This window comes from Mixophyes fleayi, chromosome 3, assembly GCF_038048845.1.
Source record: "Mixophyes fleayi isolate aMixFle1 chromosome 3, aMixFle1.hap1, whole genome shotgun sequence".
Classification (NCBI taxonomy): domain Eukaryota; kingdom Metazoa; phylum Chordata; class Amphibia; order Anura; family Limnodynastidae; genus Mixophyes; species Mixophyes fleayi.
Genome location: NC_134404.1, coordinates 117,089,434 through 117,108,289, shown reverse-complemented (window position 1 = coordinate 117,108,289; position 18,856 = coordinate 117,089,434). Strand labels below are relative to the sequence as shown.

Here is an 18,856-nt window from a genome sequence, read left to right as displayed (position 1 = left end):
CCTTCACCCTGACCAACAGTTAGCAGAATTTTTATTTAGAGGATTTAGTTATGGTTTTAGCTTACCCATCAAGGGTGCTGTGTGCGCCCAGGCTGCCAAGAATTTGAAGTCTGCCTATACTTTTCCCGAGATTTTGTTAGAGAAGGTTCAAAAGGAAGTGTCTTTAGGTCGCATGGCAGGGCCGTTTGAAGTATCTCCTTTGGCAGATTTAGTGTTATCACCGGTAGGCGTAGTCCCAAAGAAACAAGCGGGGAGGTATCGATTGATACAACACCTGTCGCACCCCCAAGGAAGTTCAGTTAATGACGCTATTGACCCGGAGGATAGTTCAGTGTTGTACCAGTCGTTTGAGGAAGCATTGGAGTTGGTTAGATCATTTGGGGAAGGGGCGTTGTTAGCAAAGCTAGACATAGAATCGGCTTTTAGGTTGTTACCCCTGCATCCAGAGTCGTTCCATTATATGGGCTTTAGGCTTCCAGACGGTATATACGTAGACTTATGCCTCCCAATGGGGTGTTCTATTTCCTGCGCTTATTTTGAAAAGTTCAGTTCCTTCCTTCACTGGTGTGTGCAAGCAGGATCTGGTCATCCGGGTATTGCTCACTACCTGGACGACTTCCTTTTCATGGGGCCAGCCAATTCCCCAGTCTGCTCCAACGTATTGCGCGATGCGCAGTATCTGTTTTCAATTTTAGGGGTTCCAGTAGCTCAGGGCAAGACTGAGGGACCTATTACCTGCCTGTCGTTTCTAGGCATAGAGATTGACACAGTTAAAGGATGTTGTCGGTTGCCATTGGAAAAAGTTAACAAGCTGGCGACTTTAATTCAAATGGCCATGCGTTCTAGGTCCCTGAAGTTGCGGAGCATACAGTCTCTCTTAGGGTCTCTTAACTTTGCGTGCAGAATAATACCCATGGGGAAGGTTTTCTGCAGGAAGCTGCAAATGGCAATCATTGGGTTCACTCGTCCTCATGCTTGGGTGACACTGTCGCAGGAAATTAGGCAGGATTTGCGCATTTGGTTGTCATTTCTCGTTAAATTTAACGGGGTTCGTATTTGGCCTAGTCCCATCGCTTCTAACGAGCAGCTGAACCTGTACACTGATGCAGCGGGCTCGACAGGATTCGGAGCCTACTTTGACGGGGAGTGGTGTGCTGCATTGTGGCCCGATCTATGGCGGCTTAGAGGGTTAGTTCAAAACCTGCTGGTTTTGGAACTTTTTCCCATTGTGGTTGCGGTAGAATTGTGGGCCGATAGGCTGGTAGGTCAACAAGTCGTTTTCTGGTGTGATAACCTGGGGGTGGTGCAGTGCATCAATAAGCAGAGTTCTTCATCTCCTCCCGCTATAGCCTTACTAAGACATTTGGTGCTGCGTTGCCTGGACAAGGACATCACTTTTAGCGCTAGGCATGTTCCAGGCGTAAACAATAACATAGCAGATGCCTTATCGCGCTTTCAATGGACAAGGTTTAGAATTTTGGCTCCTCAAGCTAAGCTTACTGGCTCCCCGTGTCCCCCATCTATCTGGCAGATTGTCGAACAGGCTTGCAAGATCTAGCTGTAAGATCGTTGGCCCCTTCTACCAGGAGAGTGTATCAGGCAGCCTGGCAGCAGTGGTGTAGATTTCTGGAATCAAAGGGTCGACAAGATGGAGGTCAGAAAGAGGATATAGACGCTTTTATTTGGGAGCGTTTCAAGGAGGGTTTATCTAAGGCGGCTATGTCCTCCATGTTAGCGGGCATCTCCTTTATGGCCCGTTTATATGGGTTTAATGACGTAACAAAGGGTTTTCTTATATCAAGGGCCATGAGAGGTTGGGCGAGGGAGCAGCCATCAGTCGAGGATCATCGCAGGCCCATAGAGACGAGTCTATTGAGGCAGTTGATAGTTGCGCTGGCTAGTGTTACAAAGTCAGATTATGAAACCCTGTTGTTTAGTACTGCATTTTCACTTGCCTTTTTTGGCGCGTTCAGAGTCAGCGAATTGGTTTCCCCCTCTAAACATGTTATCGGCAATGCGCTAATGGCCAGGCATGTTTTACTTGCACATAATGTCCTCTCTTGTAAGATTCTCAGATCAAAGACGGATCAAATGAGCAAAGGGTATTGGATGTCGATCAAAGCTCATGAGGACCAGAGTATCTGTGCGTTTATGTTATGCTCCAGATTGGAGGGGGTCCGACGCAGTGGATCTGAGCCATGGTTGATACATGCGGATGGGGCTCCATTGACCAAGTTTCAGTTCAATGCAGTACTTAAAGCTACGCTGAAGCATGTTGGTTTGAACCCAGAGTTGTACGGTACCCACTCCTTTAGGATTGGGGCAGCTACTGCAGCGGCTGGGAGAGGAGCGTCTATATCTGCAATTAAGTCTATAGGTAGATGGAAGTCTGATGTTTATAAGAAATATGTTAGACCTGAGCTAGGCTAGCAGCCCCCTTCGTTGTACGTTAGCCCAGGGCTCCTCTGCTCGTCGCTTTTAGCGGGGGCGTGGAGGGATTTTTCTCATCCTTTCTGGATCAAGGCCTGATTAGTGGTGCGCCTCCATGAATGGTTGGGTGTTTACCTCCACCTGGGTCAACGTTTAAACCCCATATCACTTTACTGTTATTGTAGGCTTATAATATTATTTGAAGGTTTGTTGAAAGAATGTTTTTATATATGATATGTGGTTACGGTTGATATGGAGCTGATATTGGAATGGTAAGTGGTTGGAAAGAGGTTTTATCAGAGGAGTGGTAAAGGTGGCAGGTAAAGGAGTTGTAAACTGAGGTTGATGGATCAGGAGGATCGTGGTGTGCGATCTGGTTTTAATGCGGATTTTATTTACAGGTCCATCGGATCGAGAGGGACAGATATGGTTGGTAGGTCATTCCTATGTGTACTGGGCATCCAGGCACGATAGGGAGGTAAGAGGTTCAGTAATACCTGATTCGTTTCAAATTAAATGGTTTGGTTATAGGGGTATGCAGTGGAGTGCTCTTATTCCTTTATTGAAGAAATTGGAGTGTAGTGAAGGAAGACCAGACGTTTTAGTGTTGCATCTAGGGGGTAACGATTTGGGTAAAGGGAAGTCCCTTGATCTTTTTATAGCAATAAGAGAAGATTTGCGCGCTATTCAGGCTTACTGGCCGCAAGTGCGCATATGCTGGTCTAATATTATACCTAGGCTTAGGTGGAGGTCCCCCATATCGATGGCCATTATGAAAACACTGCTTTCCAAAGCCAATAGAATGGCGAGAAAGACGTTGCAGTCCCTGGGAGGGGTGGTTATTCCTCATCCTTTGATCACAGCTACAAAAGTTCATTTATATAGGCAAGACGGGGTACATTTGTCGGTTGTAGGGAATGATTTGTTCATAGAGCAGATTGGGTTGTCTTTGGTTGAGGTCATTAGGTCACTTGGTGGCGGGCTGTCTGACCTTTAAGGTCGTCAGCTTGGCAGGAGAGCCCTTGCAGTTGGCAACTCGGGCGTACGGTGCTATCGCTGATTGGGTAATGCCACCACATACTTTGAAGCATCTTGGTTCGTGGTTACCCGGTACGGGAACCCTGTGTTCTGCATTGTACGGCAATTCATTCGTGAGCCCTGAAGTGATGTGGTCACTATTACGCCAGATTTAGCACCGGCCAATCGTAAGGGACTAGGTCCCGGTATCAGTGGTAGGCCGGGGGGCCGTACACTGTTTGGTTTAGCTTTTATTTAGTTAGCTGAAAGCAAGTGCTCTCGCCCCACCAGGTTTATACATTTAATAAACTGTGACCTTTTTTAAGCCATAGCTGAAGTTGTCGGTGTCTTTATTTACTAGTGGTAAGAGGTATGATTGTACATGAGGAGAGGTTGTGTGCGGAAGAAGGAATCTGTGGTATGAAGTTTATGAGAAGTGAGGCACATTAAGCCAAACGTCCTTAAACTTATCCACATGTTCAGAGGCATAGCACTTACCCATTGAGGGTTAAGTTGTTGGTCACCTCCAGCCAATAGAATCCTGTGGGAGTGTTTAGGTTTGTGTGCCCATATATTCTCACGCAGAGGATGCTGGGTCTCTTCCGTCGCAGAAATCCCCTCCCACCCACCCTGTTGTTTGTTTTTTCTTTGTTATATTATAAGGTTTGGTAGTCACAGAGTAAGTAAGGTTAAGCAGGAGAGCCCTTGCAGTTGGCAACTCGGGCGTACGGTGCTATCGCTGATTGGGTAATGCCACCACATACTTCGAAGCATCTTGGTTCGTGGTTACCCGGTACGGGAACCCTGTGTTCTGCATTGTACGGCAATTCATTCGTGAGCCCTGAAGTGATGTGGTCACTATTACGCCAGATTTAGCACCGGCCAATCGTAAGGGACTAGGTCCCGGTATCAGTGGTAGGCCGGGGGGCCGTACACTGTTTGGTTTAGCTTTTATTTAGTTAGCTGAAAGCAAGTGCTCTCGCCCCACCAGGTTTATACATTTAATAAACTGTGACCTTTTTTAAGCCATAGCTGAAGTTGTCGGTGTCTTTATTTACTAGTGGTAAGAGGTATGATTGTACATGAGGAGAGGTTGTGCGCGGAAGAAGGAATCTGTGGTATGAAGTTTATGAAATATCACACCTGTTTGGGAGGCCCCAGACATGCCGACTACAGAGACTGGGTTGTATGTTAATGACAGATTCAAGCTGAATAAGATCACAGGAAAATATCATATCATTTTCTCCAATATCATACATACCAGAGGCATGTGTGGTATGCAGATGAAGGGAAACTTAGGACCTGGTGTGTGAAGGTAAAATCATGTTTGTAAACCATACTGTTGCAAAGTTAGGACGGTGTAAAGAAAACTTGACTTAAAGGTATTCAAACAGCAAAGTCATAAGACCCTAATTTGCATTCTTCCCTCCTGTTGGTTCTAACCTCACAGGAAAGGGGTGCTGGGGGGGGGGGGGTCCTGTAGCTGGGTTTTAAAACTGTACTGAAAATGTAACTCCTGGTTCTTCTAAGGGAGTCATTTAATTGGAGAAGTCCCATTTGTTCTGCTCCTCCCGGCACCACAAACTTGATTCTAAGTGAGGTATCAATTCTGTGTTTTTTCCTTTTTATTTTATAAGAAACAATTGCAATATATGTGTATGTCATTTTATTATCTTTTTATCTTAAGCATTGTGGATGTATCTTCCATATTAAATTACACTTAATAAGTTCTAGTCTCTGTGTTCTTATGAATTCACGTGACAGTTTGGTCCAGACGCTACCTAATTGAAACTGTGCAAACCTTGTGGTTTTAAGTGAACTCTGATTAAAGTAAATTGTGTTGGATTAATGCTAGGGAGAACCGAAGGCTTCCTAAATAAGAGTGTCAGCTCTTATCCGAACAAACCTTGGTGGTGGTAATAAGTATCGCAAAGCTAGTGTGTGGCATAGATAGGGAAGTATTTAATCATTTTAGACAGACCAGGTGGTTGTCTTTGAGGTTGACCCTGTGTCACATAAGCGTCACGCAGACTCAGGTGAGTGCTGTTCGTGACAAATTCGTGGCAAGCTTGTGGGATATATTTTTAATTTTTTAAAAACTTAATTGAATTAGGGTGTGTGATCCCTGAGAGAGGAAATACAGACTAATTCACCAGAGACTGAACTCAATGCTTAAAACATTATAAGACATACAGCAATTGTTTCTTTCCCTCCCCTTCTCTTTTTTTTCTTATCTTTTTTTTATTTGGCATTAAGCGGAGGAGATGGCGGCTGCATATAAACGCTTGACAAAGGAGGCGCTGATTTCAGACTGTGAGGATGGAGGAATTCCCACCAGTGGCAAAAGCAAGGAGCAATTGATTGAAGCTCTTGTGCAGAGGGATCAGCAACTCACAGCTGTGTCCGAGGAAGAGCATAGCCAGAACTCAGAAGTGGACCTGACTGTGGGTATTCCTCAAAACCAGGGACTGTCAATTTCGGATGATTCTAATGGTTCATGTGTGGACACTGCTATGGACGTTTATTTGCAAACTGCCCTAAAATATTTGGGCCCAGCGGACATTACAACTAAAATGCAACTCATACAGCAGTTCCAGGAGAAGGAAGCTGCTGACCGTCAGGAGAGGCGTGCTGCTATGGAGGCAGCGGAGCGCCAAGCAGAGCGACAGGCAGAAAGAGAATCTGCCGAGCAAGAGGCAGAGAGGAGATATGAGCTGGAGCTTGCCAAGCTCAAACGCCAGCCAGAAGCCAGAGAGGCTGGTATTAGCAGACCCCGACCTGAGAATTTCCCTGTATTGGAAAAAGATGGGGATTTGGATACTTTTTTGCGTGGATTTGAAAAGACTTGCCGACAGTATGGACTGGCCAAAGATCAGTGGGCACAATATCTAACCCCTGGTTTGCGAGGTAAAGCATTAGAGGCCTTTGCAGATCTTCCACCTGAGATGGACGGAAATTATGAGGCAATCAAAAGTGCCCTGTTGCAACGTTTTAACATCACCCCAGAGGCGCATAGGCAGAAATTCAGAGATTTAAAACGCAGTGCCTCTGACACATATTCAGGACTTGTGGCCCAGCTGTGTGCTTCCTTCAAACAGTGGGTTGGAGGGCTACAGATCACCACCTTTGATGCTCTGCAAGATTTGATGATCCAGGAGCAGTTTCTGACTTTGTGCCCAGCTGATGTAAAGAAATGGGTAGTGGATCGGGACCCTGCATCATCTGCGGAAGCAGCTAGACTGGCTGACAAGTACACTGTCACCCGGGCCCCTGCAGCTAAAAGAGGAACTTTTGTGCCAGGACAGTCTGCCTGTAAAGGGGAGCGGCCCGGAGGAGCACCTTCACCTGCTGTTGTTTCTTCATCTTTTGGGAGGGTGGAGGCCAAGCCTGTTCAGGGAGACACCCGCCGTTGTTTTATTTGCAACAGGACAGGGCACCTCAGTGCCGCCTGTCCAGACCGAAAGACATCTACAGCCTCCACTGTGGAACCACCTCCTCCCCGGTCTGCTCCAGCTGTCCTGTGTGTTGCGGGATCCCAAGTGAGCCGGAATGACAATCTGCAAACGGTCACTGTCGGTGACAAGGTAACTGTGGGGTTAAGAGACACGGGTGCTGATGTTACCCTGGTGCGTTCAGAGTTGGTGGGGTCATCGGATATAATTCCAGGGAAAACTATTGTTGTGCAAGGGGTGGGAGGAATACACCCTGCTGTGCCTATGGCCTGGGTCTATCTGGACTGGGGTGCTGGAAGAGGTCTAAGGGAAGTCGGGGTATCGGACAATATTCCTACCAATGTTTTGCTTTGAACTGATTTAGGCAGGATGTTATCTCGTTATGTTGCTAGTAGTGATGTTGTGGACTCTGACCTTAACCATGTTTTTTCCCAGGTATCAGGATGTGACAGGGAAAATGTTTGTTCAGTTGTATCTGAAATCTGAAAACTAGGATGTGAGACGGAAAATGATTGCTCAATTGTATCCAATCTAGGTAAACTGTCTGTATCCAAGGAGGTAGGGGATGTAACTATTTCCTCAGTGTCAGTGGTCACACGCAGGCAAGCAGAGAAGGATAGGTCCTCACAATTAACTCCTGAGAGAGAGGTAGAAAGTCCCTCTGACCCAGAAACTCCCCCTCTAACCCCCCTCCCTCCAGCACATGCAGTTACAGACGCCTTACCTTTGTCACCAGACACTGAGCAGCAAGTGAGAAGCCAGGCTTTTCAACAAGCACAGCAGACTGACACTACACTGGAAACACTGAGGTGCCTAGCAGGCAGTCCTCCCACTGAGTCTGATAAAGAAAGAGTGTTTTGGGAACAGGGAAGGTTGTATAAGGAAAGTGTAGCCAGAGATTTACCTGAGGCGGGGGTGATTGAGAAACGGCTAGTGGTACCCCTTATGTATCGGGAAGGGTTACTCAGAGTAGCTCATGAGGTCCCGCTGGCAGGGCATTTAGGCATAAAGAAAACTAAGTCTCGCTTAAAGCAAAAGTTTTACTGGCCAGAAACGGGCAAAGATATTGCCAATTATTGTCGATCTTGTCATGCCTGTCAGATGGTGGGGAAGCCTGGTGATGTGGGACACGCCCCTCTAGTGCCCCTGCCAATAATAGCAGAACCCTTTGAGCGGGTAGCTGTGGACATTATAGGACCCCTTGCCATTCCCAGCAGCTCTGGAAAACAATTTATTCTAACTGTGGTGGACTATGCCACACGGTACCCCGAAGCGGTGGCCCTCTCCTCAATACGGGCTGACAAGGTGGCCGATGCCCTCATAACCATTTTCTCCAGGGTAGGATTCCCCAAGGAAATGTTAACTGATCAGGGCACACAGTTTATGTCTAATTTAATGCAAAGCCTTTGCAAAAAGATGCACGTGGAACACCTCATAGCCAGCCCCTACCACCCACAGACTAACGGCCTGTGTGAGTGTTTTAATGGTACTCTCAAACAGATGCTAAGAACCTTTGTGGAGTCCCAGGGGAGAGACTGGGAGAGGTTTCTGCCGCACCTCCTGTTTGCGTACAGGGAGGTGCCGCAGGAATCCACTGGCTTCTCCCCCTTTGAACTCCTGTATGGGCGCAGGGTGCGTGGTCCCTTAGATCTGATCAAAGAGGATTGGGAAGGGAAATTATTCACCCCCGAAACCTCTGTGGTCCACTATGTGGTGCAGTTCAGGGAGAGGATGCAATCCCTAATGGGGATGGTGCATAGTAATCTGAAGGCTGCCCAGACTAAGCAGAAGCAATGGTATGACCGCAGTGCTAGGGAGCGTATCTTTGAAGTGGGTCAGAAAGTTCTGGTATTGGTTCCTATGTGGCAGAATAAGTTACAGGCCTCGTGGGAGGGCCCCTTCTTGATAGTTCAACGCATCAATGATGTCAATTATGTGGTAGCCAGGGATGAGGGTCGGAAGAGGCACAGGGTATATCATGTGAACATGATAAAGGCCTACCACGAAAGGGGGGTCTCTGTATTAGCTGTATGTAGCTTACCTGAAGAGGACCAGGAGCCAGACCCCTTGTTAGACTTAGTGGCCTCTGCCAAGAGTGGGAGATCATTGGAGAACACCCAGTGTAGTGAGAGTTTGACAGAAGTACAGCTAGATCAGCTGTTTGTGACATTGAGGCCCTATCAGAATCATTTTACAGGGAAGCCAGGGCAAACACATCTAGTTGTTCATCATGTAAACACAGGCGATCAGCCTCCCCTCAGACAGACAGCTTATCGAGTTTCCCTGGAAGTGCAGACAGATATGAAAAGGGAGATTGAAGAAATGTTGGAGCTAGGGGTAATTAGGAAGTCCCACAGCTCCTGGGCTGCACCAGTAGTGCTGATCCCCAAAAAATGTGGTGGAACCCGGTTCTGTGTGGATTATAGGAGGTTAAATGAGGCTACTGTGTTTGATGCCTATCCCATGCCCAGGATAAATGAATTGCTAGAACGGTTAGCCCATGCTCGCTATATAACCATTATGGATCTGAGTAGGGGTTATTGGCAGATCCCTCTGACGCCTGAGGCTCAGGAGCGGTCCGCATTTATCACCCCGTTTGGTCTGTATGAGTTCCTGGTCATGCCCTTTGGGATGAAAAATGCCCCTGCCTCCTTCCAGCGACTCGTTGATAGCCTGCTAGAGGGCCAAGAGAGGCATGCTGTAGCCTACCTAGATGACATTGCTGTGTTTAGTCAGACCTGGGAAGAACATTTGATCCACTTGAGCAGTGTGCTAGCTAAAATAGTGGGGGCGGGTTTAACCATAAAACCTGAGAAATGTCAGATTGGTATGAATGAGGTGCAGTACTTGGGGCACCGAGTAGGAGGAGGTACCCTGCGTCCCGAGCCAACTAAGGTAGATGCTATTGCTGCATGGCCCACTCCTAAGACCAAGAAACAGGTTATGTCCTTTTTGGGGACCGCTGGATATTACCGAAAATTCGTACCCCAATATAGCTCCTTAGCTAAGCCCCTTACTGACCTTACAAAAAAGAAGTTGCCCCAAGTGGTGACTTGGACCCCAGACTGTGAAGAAGCATTCACCGCATTGAAGTCTGCACTTACCCAATCCCCAGTATTGCAAGCTCCTGATTTTGACCGGAGGTTTACAGTGCAAACGGATGCCTCCAACTATGGGCTGGGAGCTGTACTCAGCCAAGTGAATCAACAAGGGGAAGAGCACCCCATCCTGTACCTTAGTCGGAAGCTGCTTCCCAGAGAGGTGGCCTACGCAGTTGTGGAAAAGGAGTGTTTAGCTATAGTGTGGACCTTGCAAAAGTTGCAGTCCTACCTGTTTGGACGGGACTTTACGGTAATCACAGATCACAACCCTCTCAGCTGGTTGCACAGAGTGGCTGGAGACAATGGGAAGTTGCTCCGGTGGAGTCTGACCCTCCAGCAATACACTTTCACTGTTCAGCACCGAAAAGGGAGCCACCATGGTAATGCAGATGGATTATCACGTCAGAATGAAAGCCTTGTGTCAGGTGAGCAGGGAAATCGTCCTGTAGGTAACAATTTCCCTGCCACCCTCTAGAACGGGGAGGTGTCATGTGCAAGCTAATTTTTAGGCGTAAATCTGCACTATATGTTTGTGAATTACTTCCTAGAGATAAAATGCATAGCAGGGAAGTTTTCCCAAATAACACACCTGGGATAAACCTTTATTCCAAACCAAATAAAGACACGGACACAAAATTAAAGTTGGAATGAATGACGGTATTTATTTATTTTTAAACTAATAGGACTGTAAGGCGGACGAGAGCAGGGCAGTCAGGAACGCAAAACCAATAAGGTGGAAAGGTCAGACCATATTACCACCAACCCAGGATCATACCTTATCTATTGGCCGGTGCTAAGATCAAGTCCAACGGCAAGACTACGCCCCCTATTAACTCCGCCAGTATAAACCATACAAAACTGGCCCAAAGGTCCTACTAACAAAACGGACCAACCATGGTATGACACCATAACCGCAGGGGGGTAGTGACCTATGACAAGATCAACCAAGCACCATATGCACAGTTACAGACTGCACTGTTCTCCTACTCTCAACAACTACATTCAAAGTTATGTAACCAATTGTAGGGAGGGCGGGCGGAATCCGGAAGCAGGAAGGGCAGAAGCCTCTGCACACTGACTTATAACTGTGTATAAGTCCCAACCCCTTCCTGCACTCATTGGCTGAAACTTACAGGAATCCACAGCTAATAGGTTCTTTGGTAAGTCACTCACCCGCATGATTTTAACTGCGTTTAGTCTGAGGGACACACTTCTCTAAAATGCATAGCAGGGAAGTTTTCCCAAATAACACACCTGGGATAAACCTTTATTCCAAACCAAATAAAGACACGGACACAAAATTAAAGTTGGAATGAATGACGGTATTTATTTATTTTTAAACTAATAGGACTGTAAGGCGGACGAGAGCAGGGCAGTCAGGAACGCAAAACCAATAAGGTGGAAAGGTCAGACCATATTACCACCAACCCAGGATCATACCTTATCTATTGGCCGGTGCTAAAATCAAGTCCAACGGCAAGACTACGCCCCCTATTAACTCCGCCAGTATAAACCATACAAAACTGGCCCAAAGGTCCTACTAACAAAACGGACCAACCATGGTATGACACCATAACCGCAGGGGGGTAGTGACCTATGACAAGATCAACCAAGCACCATATGCACAGTTACAGACTGCACTGTTCTCCTACCACGCCGCATGAAATTATACATGCGGCCCGCCAACTACAGACCTAACAACACCCCTTAAACGCCAAAAAAGCTGGTCAATAAACAAACGAACACCCTCATCTGACAAATGAACACCGTCAAATCTATATAAAAAGGGGGACTCTACTATCAACAAAGGGTGCTTTATAACAGAACCACCCACAGAACAAAAAATTTTACTGGCCACCTGGTTTATTTTACATACCGCCGCCCCGATGTTAATGGCGGGCATACCAGATCTCCAATGCCTACGAGGAACAATACAGGACCAACATAATTTAATATTAGGCCATCTGTTTGACATAGCATACGTGTCCTCCCGAATTCTGATGATAAACTCCAGGGTCTTAATTTGCCCCACATCGTTGCCACCAGCGTGGACCACTAAAACGTCCGGCACACCACATGATAAAATTTCCTCTGAAAGAAGAGGGAGCAAATTATCCCATTTCAAACCACGTTTACCTATCCATCTAATGTGAACGTTATCCGCTAACCAATGACAATTACGAGATAACGGATGTCTGCTAGCCCAAAAAATGTAGGAGTGACCCAACACCCAAACGGAAATAATAGAGGAATTGGATCCTAAAACGAGATAATAAAAGGAGGAGGATAAGCAATAAAGCACGAAAAACTAACTAAGCGGAGAAGAAACATTATTAACATATTTGCCATGAACTGAAGTTAAATTCCACAACTATAAAATAAACCTATTTGAAACTAGAAGGTAGGGAGTGAGGTGAATGCTGGGACAAAACATTAATTCCAACCTTAAACCTATCAGAACGAAAGGAAAAGCAGCAACCCAGGTGAAGGTGAAAACCTATAAGGAAAAAGCCCTTCAACGCCCCCGCAAATAGCGGCGAGCAGCCTAGCGCACTGGGTTCACTAGCTTAGAGGAGAAAAAAACACATGTTAGACATCAGGACGAATATACGATTTATACAGCCAGACTTCCATCTTCCTAGCTGTTGTATGGAAGTTACTGAAGCCCCACTTGCTGCGGCCGCTGTGGCCGCCCCTATCCGAAATGAATGCGTCCCGAATTCTGATGAATTCAAACCAAGAGCGTTTAAAGTATTGCACATAACCGCATGAAATTGAAATTTGGTGAGGGGGGAGAGATCTTCATGCACTAGCCAAACCTGTGATCCATGTGGCCTAATGCTGGAGAAATATTTACAAATTTTAACAGGACATATACTATGATCCTGTATTTTACTAAGCGTGAACCAATGACCAATCCCTGCCTGATCTGTTTTTGATCGCCTAATTTTCACTTGAATGCCGTCGTCCGACAAAACCACCTGTTTACCTAATAATGAAGCATCTGTCCTGCTTTTGGATTGTGCAACTAACTCACTAACTCGCATGGCGCCATGAAAAGCTAAGGAGAATGCAGCCGCAAACAGGGAAGCTTCGAAATGGTCCGATGTAATATCTGGTAAAGTAAAAATCATACAGGACAATAAAATAGGATCTATGGGCTTACTCCTATCCTTGGGGGTGGGGTGGAGCCTAGACCAGCCTTTTAACGCCTTACTTATTAGAAATGATTTAGTGGGATCAGGTACACTTTGTAACTTGGCCATGAACGAAATACCTGCCAGCATAGCTGTCATAGATGTTCTACTAAGGCCCTCCTGGTAACACCCCCACATGCAGTCTATCATAACGTTAGAATCCCCCGAGAAACGATCGGGACCGGATAACCGAAAAAAACTCCCATCGTTACCAGGCTGCCCGATAAGCCTTCCACGTACTTGGTGCTAGAGAGGCCTCTGCTAAGAATCTTAAACCGGACCGACCATCTGATAAACATAAAATGGACAAGATGTACCCGCGGGGTCAGCACTGGGAGCTAAAGATCTAAAGCGCTCCCACTCAAAACGGGACAGAGAATCAGCAATACAGTTGTCTATACCAGGTACATGTTTGGCCCGAAAATTTATGTTGAAGTCCAAGCAACGAAGCACCAGAACGCGCAGCAAAATAACTGCTGGCTTAGAGAAAGCGCTCTGACGGTCAATTGCCTGTACCACAACCAAACTATCACACCAAAGGAAACATTACGCCCAGCCAGCTGAGAGCCCACAACTCCAACGCTACAATTATGGGAAACAGCTCCAGAACCAGTAGATTCTTTGTAAGCCCACCGTCAATCCATGATTGTGGCCACGATGCTGCACACACTGACCTTGGAAGAAAGCACCGAATCCCTTAGTGCCTGCGGCATCGATGAATAGTTCTAGCTCTAATGTGGAAATGGGAGGTGAAGGCCAGATCCTGGAACCATTAAATTTTTGAAGGAAAGTTACCCCTATTGCTAAGTCCTCCCTTATCTCGTCACTCAGATTTATTAATGCGTGGGATCTGTTTTTACCAGCTGTGGCCAGCTGTAATTTCCTGCACAAAATCCTACCCATGGGTATGACCCTACAAGCGAAATTAAATGATCCTAGCAAAGCTTGAACCTGCCTAAGTGTACGAGAAGTAGAGGCCAGAGTGCTGGATATCAAACCCTCCATTTTGATATTTTGTCAGCCGGCAAGCGACAACAGCCAGACACCGAGTCTATTTCTATCCCCAGGAACGACAAGCAAGATGTTGGGCCTACAGTCTTATCCCTAGCTACCGGTACCCCTATAACAAAGAACAGAGCCTGCGCTGAATACAGCGTATCCGAGCATACTGAAGAGCTAGCCGGGCCTACGAACAGAAAGTCATCTAGATAATGTGCGATGCCCTCGTGCCCTGTGCCCACCTGAATCACCCAGTGAAGAAATGAACTAAAGGACTCAAAGTAGGCACATGACAAGGAACATCCCATGGGAAGGCATCTGTCGATATAATATTTGCCTTTGATCTTAAAACCCATGTAACGGAATGTTTCCGGGTGCAGGGGAAGCAACCTGAAAGCCAACTCGATATCTAATTTGGCCATAAGTGCTCCTGGCCCAAATCTCTGAATGAGCATCAAAGCCTCCTCGAATGACTGGTATACAACAAAACTTATGACCTGGTCTATGGCATCGTTGACGGAATTGCCTGCGGGATGCGACATGTGTTGGATTAATCTAAATTTACCTGGCACTTTTTTTTTTTTTTTTTTTTTTAGGGACTAAACCTACAGGGTATATAACTAAATCCGACAGGGGAGGGGAGTCAAAGAGGCCAATCATGCGGCCCAGGCTTATCTCCCCCCGAATTTTTTCGTCAAGGATATCGGGGAATACGTAGGCAGATGAGCTAATAGGAAGCCTAAACCCATGACGAAAAACTTCTCTTAAAAAGTAAGCCTGGTCTGTATTAGGATATAGTCTAAGCCATTGTTCTAGTACATTGTTACATATAGGGGACTGGGCTTAAAGGACCACTGTTATCGTTGCCGCGGTTTCTGGAGAGGCCGGGGGCACTCCTCGGACACTCTCTGGCTGAATGCGCACTGCGGCAGTAGGAGCAGATGTGCTTGTATCTGCCCGAATCCCTTAGTCTTCGGTGGCCTGTGGTCTCGTATCAATGTAGCATGCCGCGAAGGAACAGTAACCCGACAGCCAGTTAGGGAAGGTTTTATAGGCGTCTTCCCCTATGCCCCCTCTTCCGCAGGCCGCTTCTAACTCCGTCTTACTCGCTTTTGAGATCTGAAACATGTATACGAACCAGCCTTTCCGTATCCTGTCTCTAATGCAAGGGCGTATACCCGCTAAGAAGGCGGTGTTCTCACATTGTACCATAGGGGCTCTAACTGCTGACAGATTGACTGCTGCTCCTCGTCTATGCCCTTTAGATCTAGATCTACTAAAATGTGTGTTAAGAATCTTAATAAACTTCCGAGGACCCTCCCCCGATGAAGAGGGGGAGCCCTCGTAGTGGAAGACATAGGAGGGCTATGTGTAATTTCGTGTGCCAAATCAAAAGCTGCCAACTCACCGCCTGCGCCCGTCACGACTGGCTGACCGGCTCCTGCCGCCCCGGAAGGTCCTGGTACCGATGACACATCCATTGCGCCTGTCTGCTGTGCCTCAGGTCCCGTCAAAAATCCCGCAGCCCCCGCTGCCGATAGCCTCCGACTCTCCGTCGCGACACCCGCGACTTCCTCAGAGCTCGGCCTGCCACCTCCTAGTTGTCCTGGCTGAACCGACACGCCTCCAACCAGCACCTGCGACTCTGAAACAAGAGGTACATGAAAATCCGGCAAAGTTTGTTGAAACCCTGCCTGAGGAACTACCAACGCTCCCTGTGCGTTGATACCTGAATGCCCCAGACTAGCCCCCGAGAAACCCTCTAGGGGGAGGCCTGTATTCTGATGAAACCTAATTACCAGAGGAAGCCTCCCATTATCACCGATTTGCCCCATTAGCACCGGGTAATAGTGTGTGTAGCTGCAGGTAGGAGAAGGGTAAGGGGGAGGGGATGCCCACAGCAGAGGACCCAAACCCCTCCCCGCCCACGGGGGGGGGGTAAGTCCCACGGCCCGAGGGGAGCCCAGATGAAGCATCAGGCCTAGGGGAGACCCCGGGCCGGACACTATTTTGCCCCCCGAGCACAGGATAAAGGAGCCCTTACCCCCTGGATAACCATAAAGGAAGAGCTAGCCCCCAGATAAGAAGTACCTAATGCCCCCCCACCCCTTACTGGGGGAACGGAAACCGCTCCCAGGCCCGCAAGACCCAAAACGGAGCCCGAGACCCTGCTATCCGGGACAAAGAAGTCTGAAGGAGGAGGAACCCTGGATTCCCCAGCCCCCAAAACAGCCCGCCCCGTAGGACCTGCAAAGGGGGAATACCGGGGAAAGAAGGATCCCAAAAAAACGGGGCCTAGCCCCCTATCAGGAGAAGGAGCACCCAGCTCCCCAGAGGTAGGGCACCCAGAAGGGGGGACCGGGCTGACTCCCACCCCCTGAAAATGCTGCCACCCGCTGGGAGAGGGATAGGAGACAGGGAAACAAGCAGGGGAATGATAGAGGAACCCCCTGACCCCCCTTAGGGCACACCATAATGGCTGCCTAATTAACGCCCGCCGAGACACTAACCGCCACAGAGGATAAAACAAGATGGCCGCCGCCACTGCCCCCCGCGACCGCCGACCATAAACTGCCCCCTTGACACGGGACACAGAAGGAGAGAATACACTGTGGGTTCCCCTAGCGGGCACGCCGCTGAGACAGGGAACCCGCTCCCCCGCTGCACGATGAAGAGGAGAGGAAGGAAGAGACCTGGTGGGCCCCGCCTCCCCATAACTAGCAGGCGCGCTGCGCACCACGGCTAGGTCTGGGCATGATTGCTGCTGAGGTAATACCTGGAACGAAGCTACGGAGACCCGCAGTACAGAACCACACAGGTAACGGAATGAGACAGCGGAGGGAAGGAGAGGAGGAGGGGGGGAGGGGGGGGGAGAGGTGGATGCGGGGAGGAAGGGAGGGAGAGGGAGAGAAGCAAAAGATGCAGGGGAAACGAAGGGAGAACAGAGAAACAGGCACAGATAAGAGGGGAGAGACACAGGAAAAGATGGGAAAGGACAAATGCAGAAAAATAGATAAACCAACTACCAAAAGGCACTAGCTATACTCAGCCTGACTCCACAGCTCGAAATCCGGAAGCAGGAAGGGCAGAAGCCTCTGCACACTGACTTATAACTGTGTATAAGTCCCAACCCCTTCCTGCACTCATTGGCTGAAACTTACAGGAATCCACAGCTAATAGGTTCTTTGGTAAGTCACTCACCCGCATGATTTTAACTGCGTTTAGTCTGAGGGACACACTTCTCTAGTGTGACATGGTTCTCTTAGAAGCTGTTAGATCAAGGGGTTTTGTGGATGATAAACTACCCAGAGGGGGGTTGGTAGATAAGGGTAGCACCTTATACCATGTATGGCAGGACGCAAATGTGAAGGCCTTTGAAGAAATCTCTTGCTAGACAATGAAATATCACACCTGTTTGGGAGGCCCCAGATATGCCGACTGCGGAGACTGGGTTGTATGTTAATGACAGATTCAAGCTGAATAAGGTCACAGGAAAATATCATATCATTTTCTCCAATATCATACATACCAGAGGCATGTGTGGTATGCAGATGAAGGGAAACTTAGGACCTGGTGTGTGAAGGTAAAATCATGTTTGTAAACCATACTGTTGCAAAGTTAGGACGGTGTAAAGAAAACTTGACTTAAAGGTATTCAAACAGCAAAGTCATAAGACCCTAATTTGCATTCTTCCCTCCTGTTGGTTCTAACCTCACAGGAAAGGGGGCTGGGGGGGGGGGGGTCCTGTAGCTGGGTTTTAAAACTCTACTGGAAATGTAACTACTGGTTCTTCTGAGGGAGTCATTTAATTGGAGAAGTCCCATTTGTTCTGCTCCTCCCGGCACCACAAACTTGATTCTAAGTGAGGTATCAATTCTGTGTTTTATCCTTTTTATTTTATAAGAAACAATTGCAATATATTTGTATGTCATTTTATTATCTTTTTATCTTAAGCATTGTGGATGTATCTTCCATATTAAATTACACTTAATAAGTTCTAGTCTCTGTGTTTTTATGAATTCACGTGACAGTTTGGTCCAGACGCTACCTAATTGAAACTGTGCAAACCTTGTGGTTTTAAGTGAACTCTGATTAAAGTAAATTGTGTTGGATTAATGCTAGGGAGAACCGAAGGCTTCCTAAATAAGAGTGTCAGCTCTTATCCGAAACAACCTTGGTGGTGGTAATTAGTATCGCAAAGCTAGTGTGTGGCATAGATAGGGAAGTATTTAATAATTTTAGACAGACCAGGTGGTTGTCTTTGTGGTTGACCCTGAGTCACATTTGCATCGCGCAGACTCAGGTGAGTGATGTTCGTGACAGGCATGTACACCTACTCTTAGCCAAAAGGCCAAGAAGCACCTGTGTACCTGCTCGTTAATGCAAATATCTAATCAGCCAATCATGTGGAAGCAACACAATCATAAAAGCATGCAGACAGGCTGAAAAGGTTCAGTTGTTGTTCAGACCAAACACCAAAATGGGGAAGAAAAGTGATCCAAGTGAATTTGATCGTGGAATGATTGTTGATGCCAGACCGGGTGGTTTGATCATCTCAGAAAGTGCTGATCCCCTCTGGAGTTTACAGAGAACGGTGCGCAATGGTTCAAGCTCACAGGGAGGCGTCAGTAACTGAAATAACCAATGTGTTATAGCGGTG

General features: G+C 47.4%; 2 protein-coding genes and 1 pseudogene across 2 annotated transcripts in view; 1 reads left to right on the top strand and 2 right to left on the bottom strand.

The window, feature by feature from the left end:
• Window positions 1-18,856, bottom strand: part of LOC142143933 (uncharacterized) — a 454,648-nt gene that overhangs the window by 114,076 nt on the left and 321,716 nt on the right. The gene's annotated exons all lie outside the window — the stretch shown is intronic.
• LOC142143173 (uncharacterized) lies at window positions 6,021-10,475 on the top strand (annotated as a pseudogene).
• On the bottom strand, window positions 10,637-17,436 carry LOC142143926 (uncharacterized). The gene is made up of 2 exons (XM_075202208.1): window positions 15,605-17,436; window positions 10,637-12,259 (listed from the first exon to the last, which is right to left on the bottom strand). The coding sequence occupies exons 1-2, from the start codon at window positions 16,170-16,172 to the stop codon at window positions 11,667-11,669; spliced, it is 1,161 nt and encodes a 386-aa protein (XP_075058309.1). The 5' UTR covers window positions 16,173-17,436; the 3' UTR covers window positions 10,637-11,666.

Coding starts and splice junctions, on each gene's coding strand:
- LOC142143926 (XM_075202208.1), bottom strand. CDS start 16,172: ATGCTTCATCTGGGCTCCCCTCGGGCCGTGGGACTTACCCCCCCCCCG. Junction 12,260..15,604: donor AGTCGTGACGGGCGCAGGCG/GTGAGTTGGCAG, acceptor ATCTCGTTTTAG/GATCCAATTCCTCTATTATT.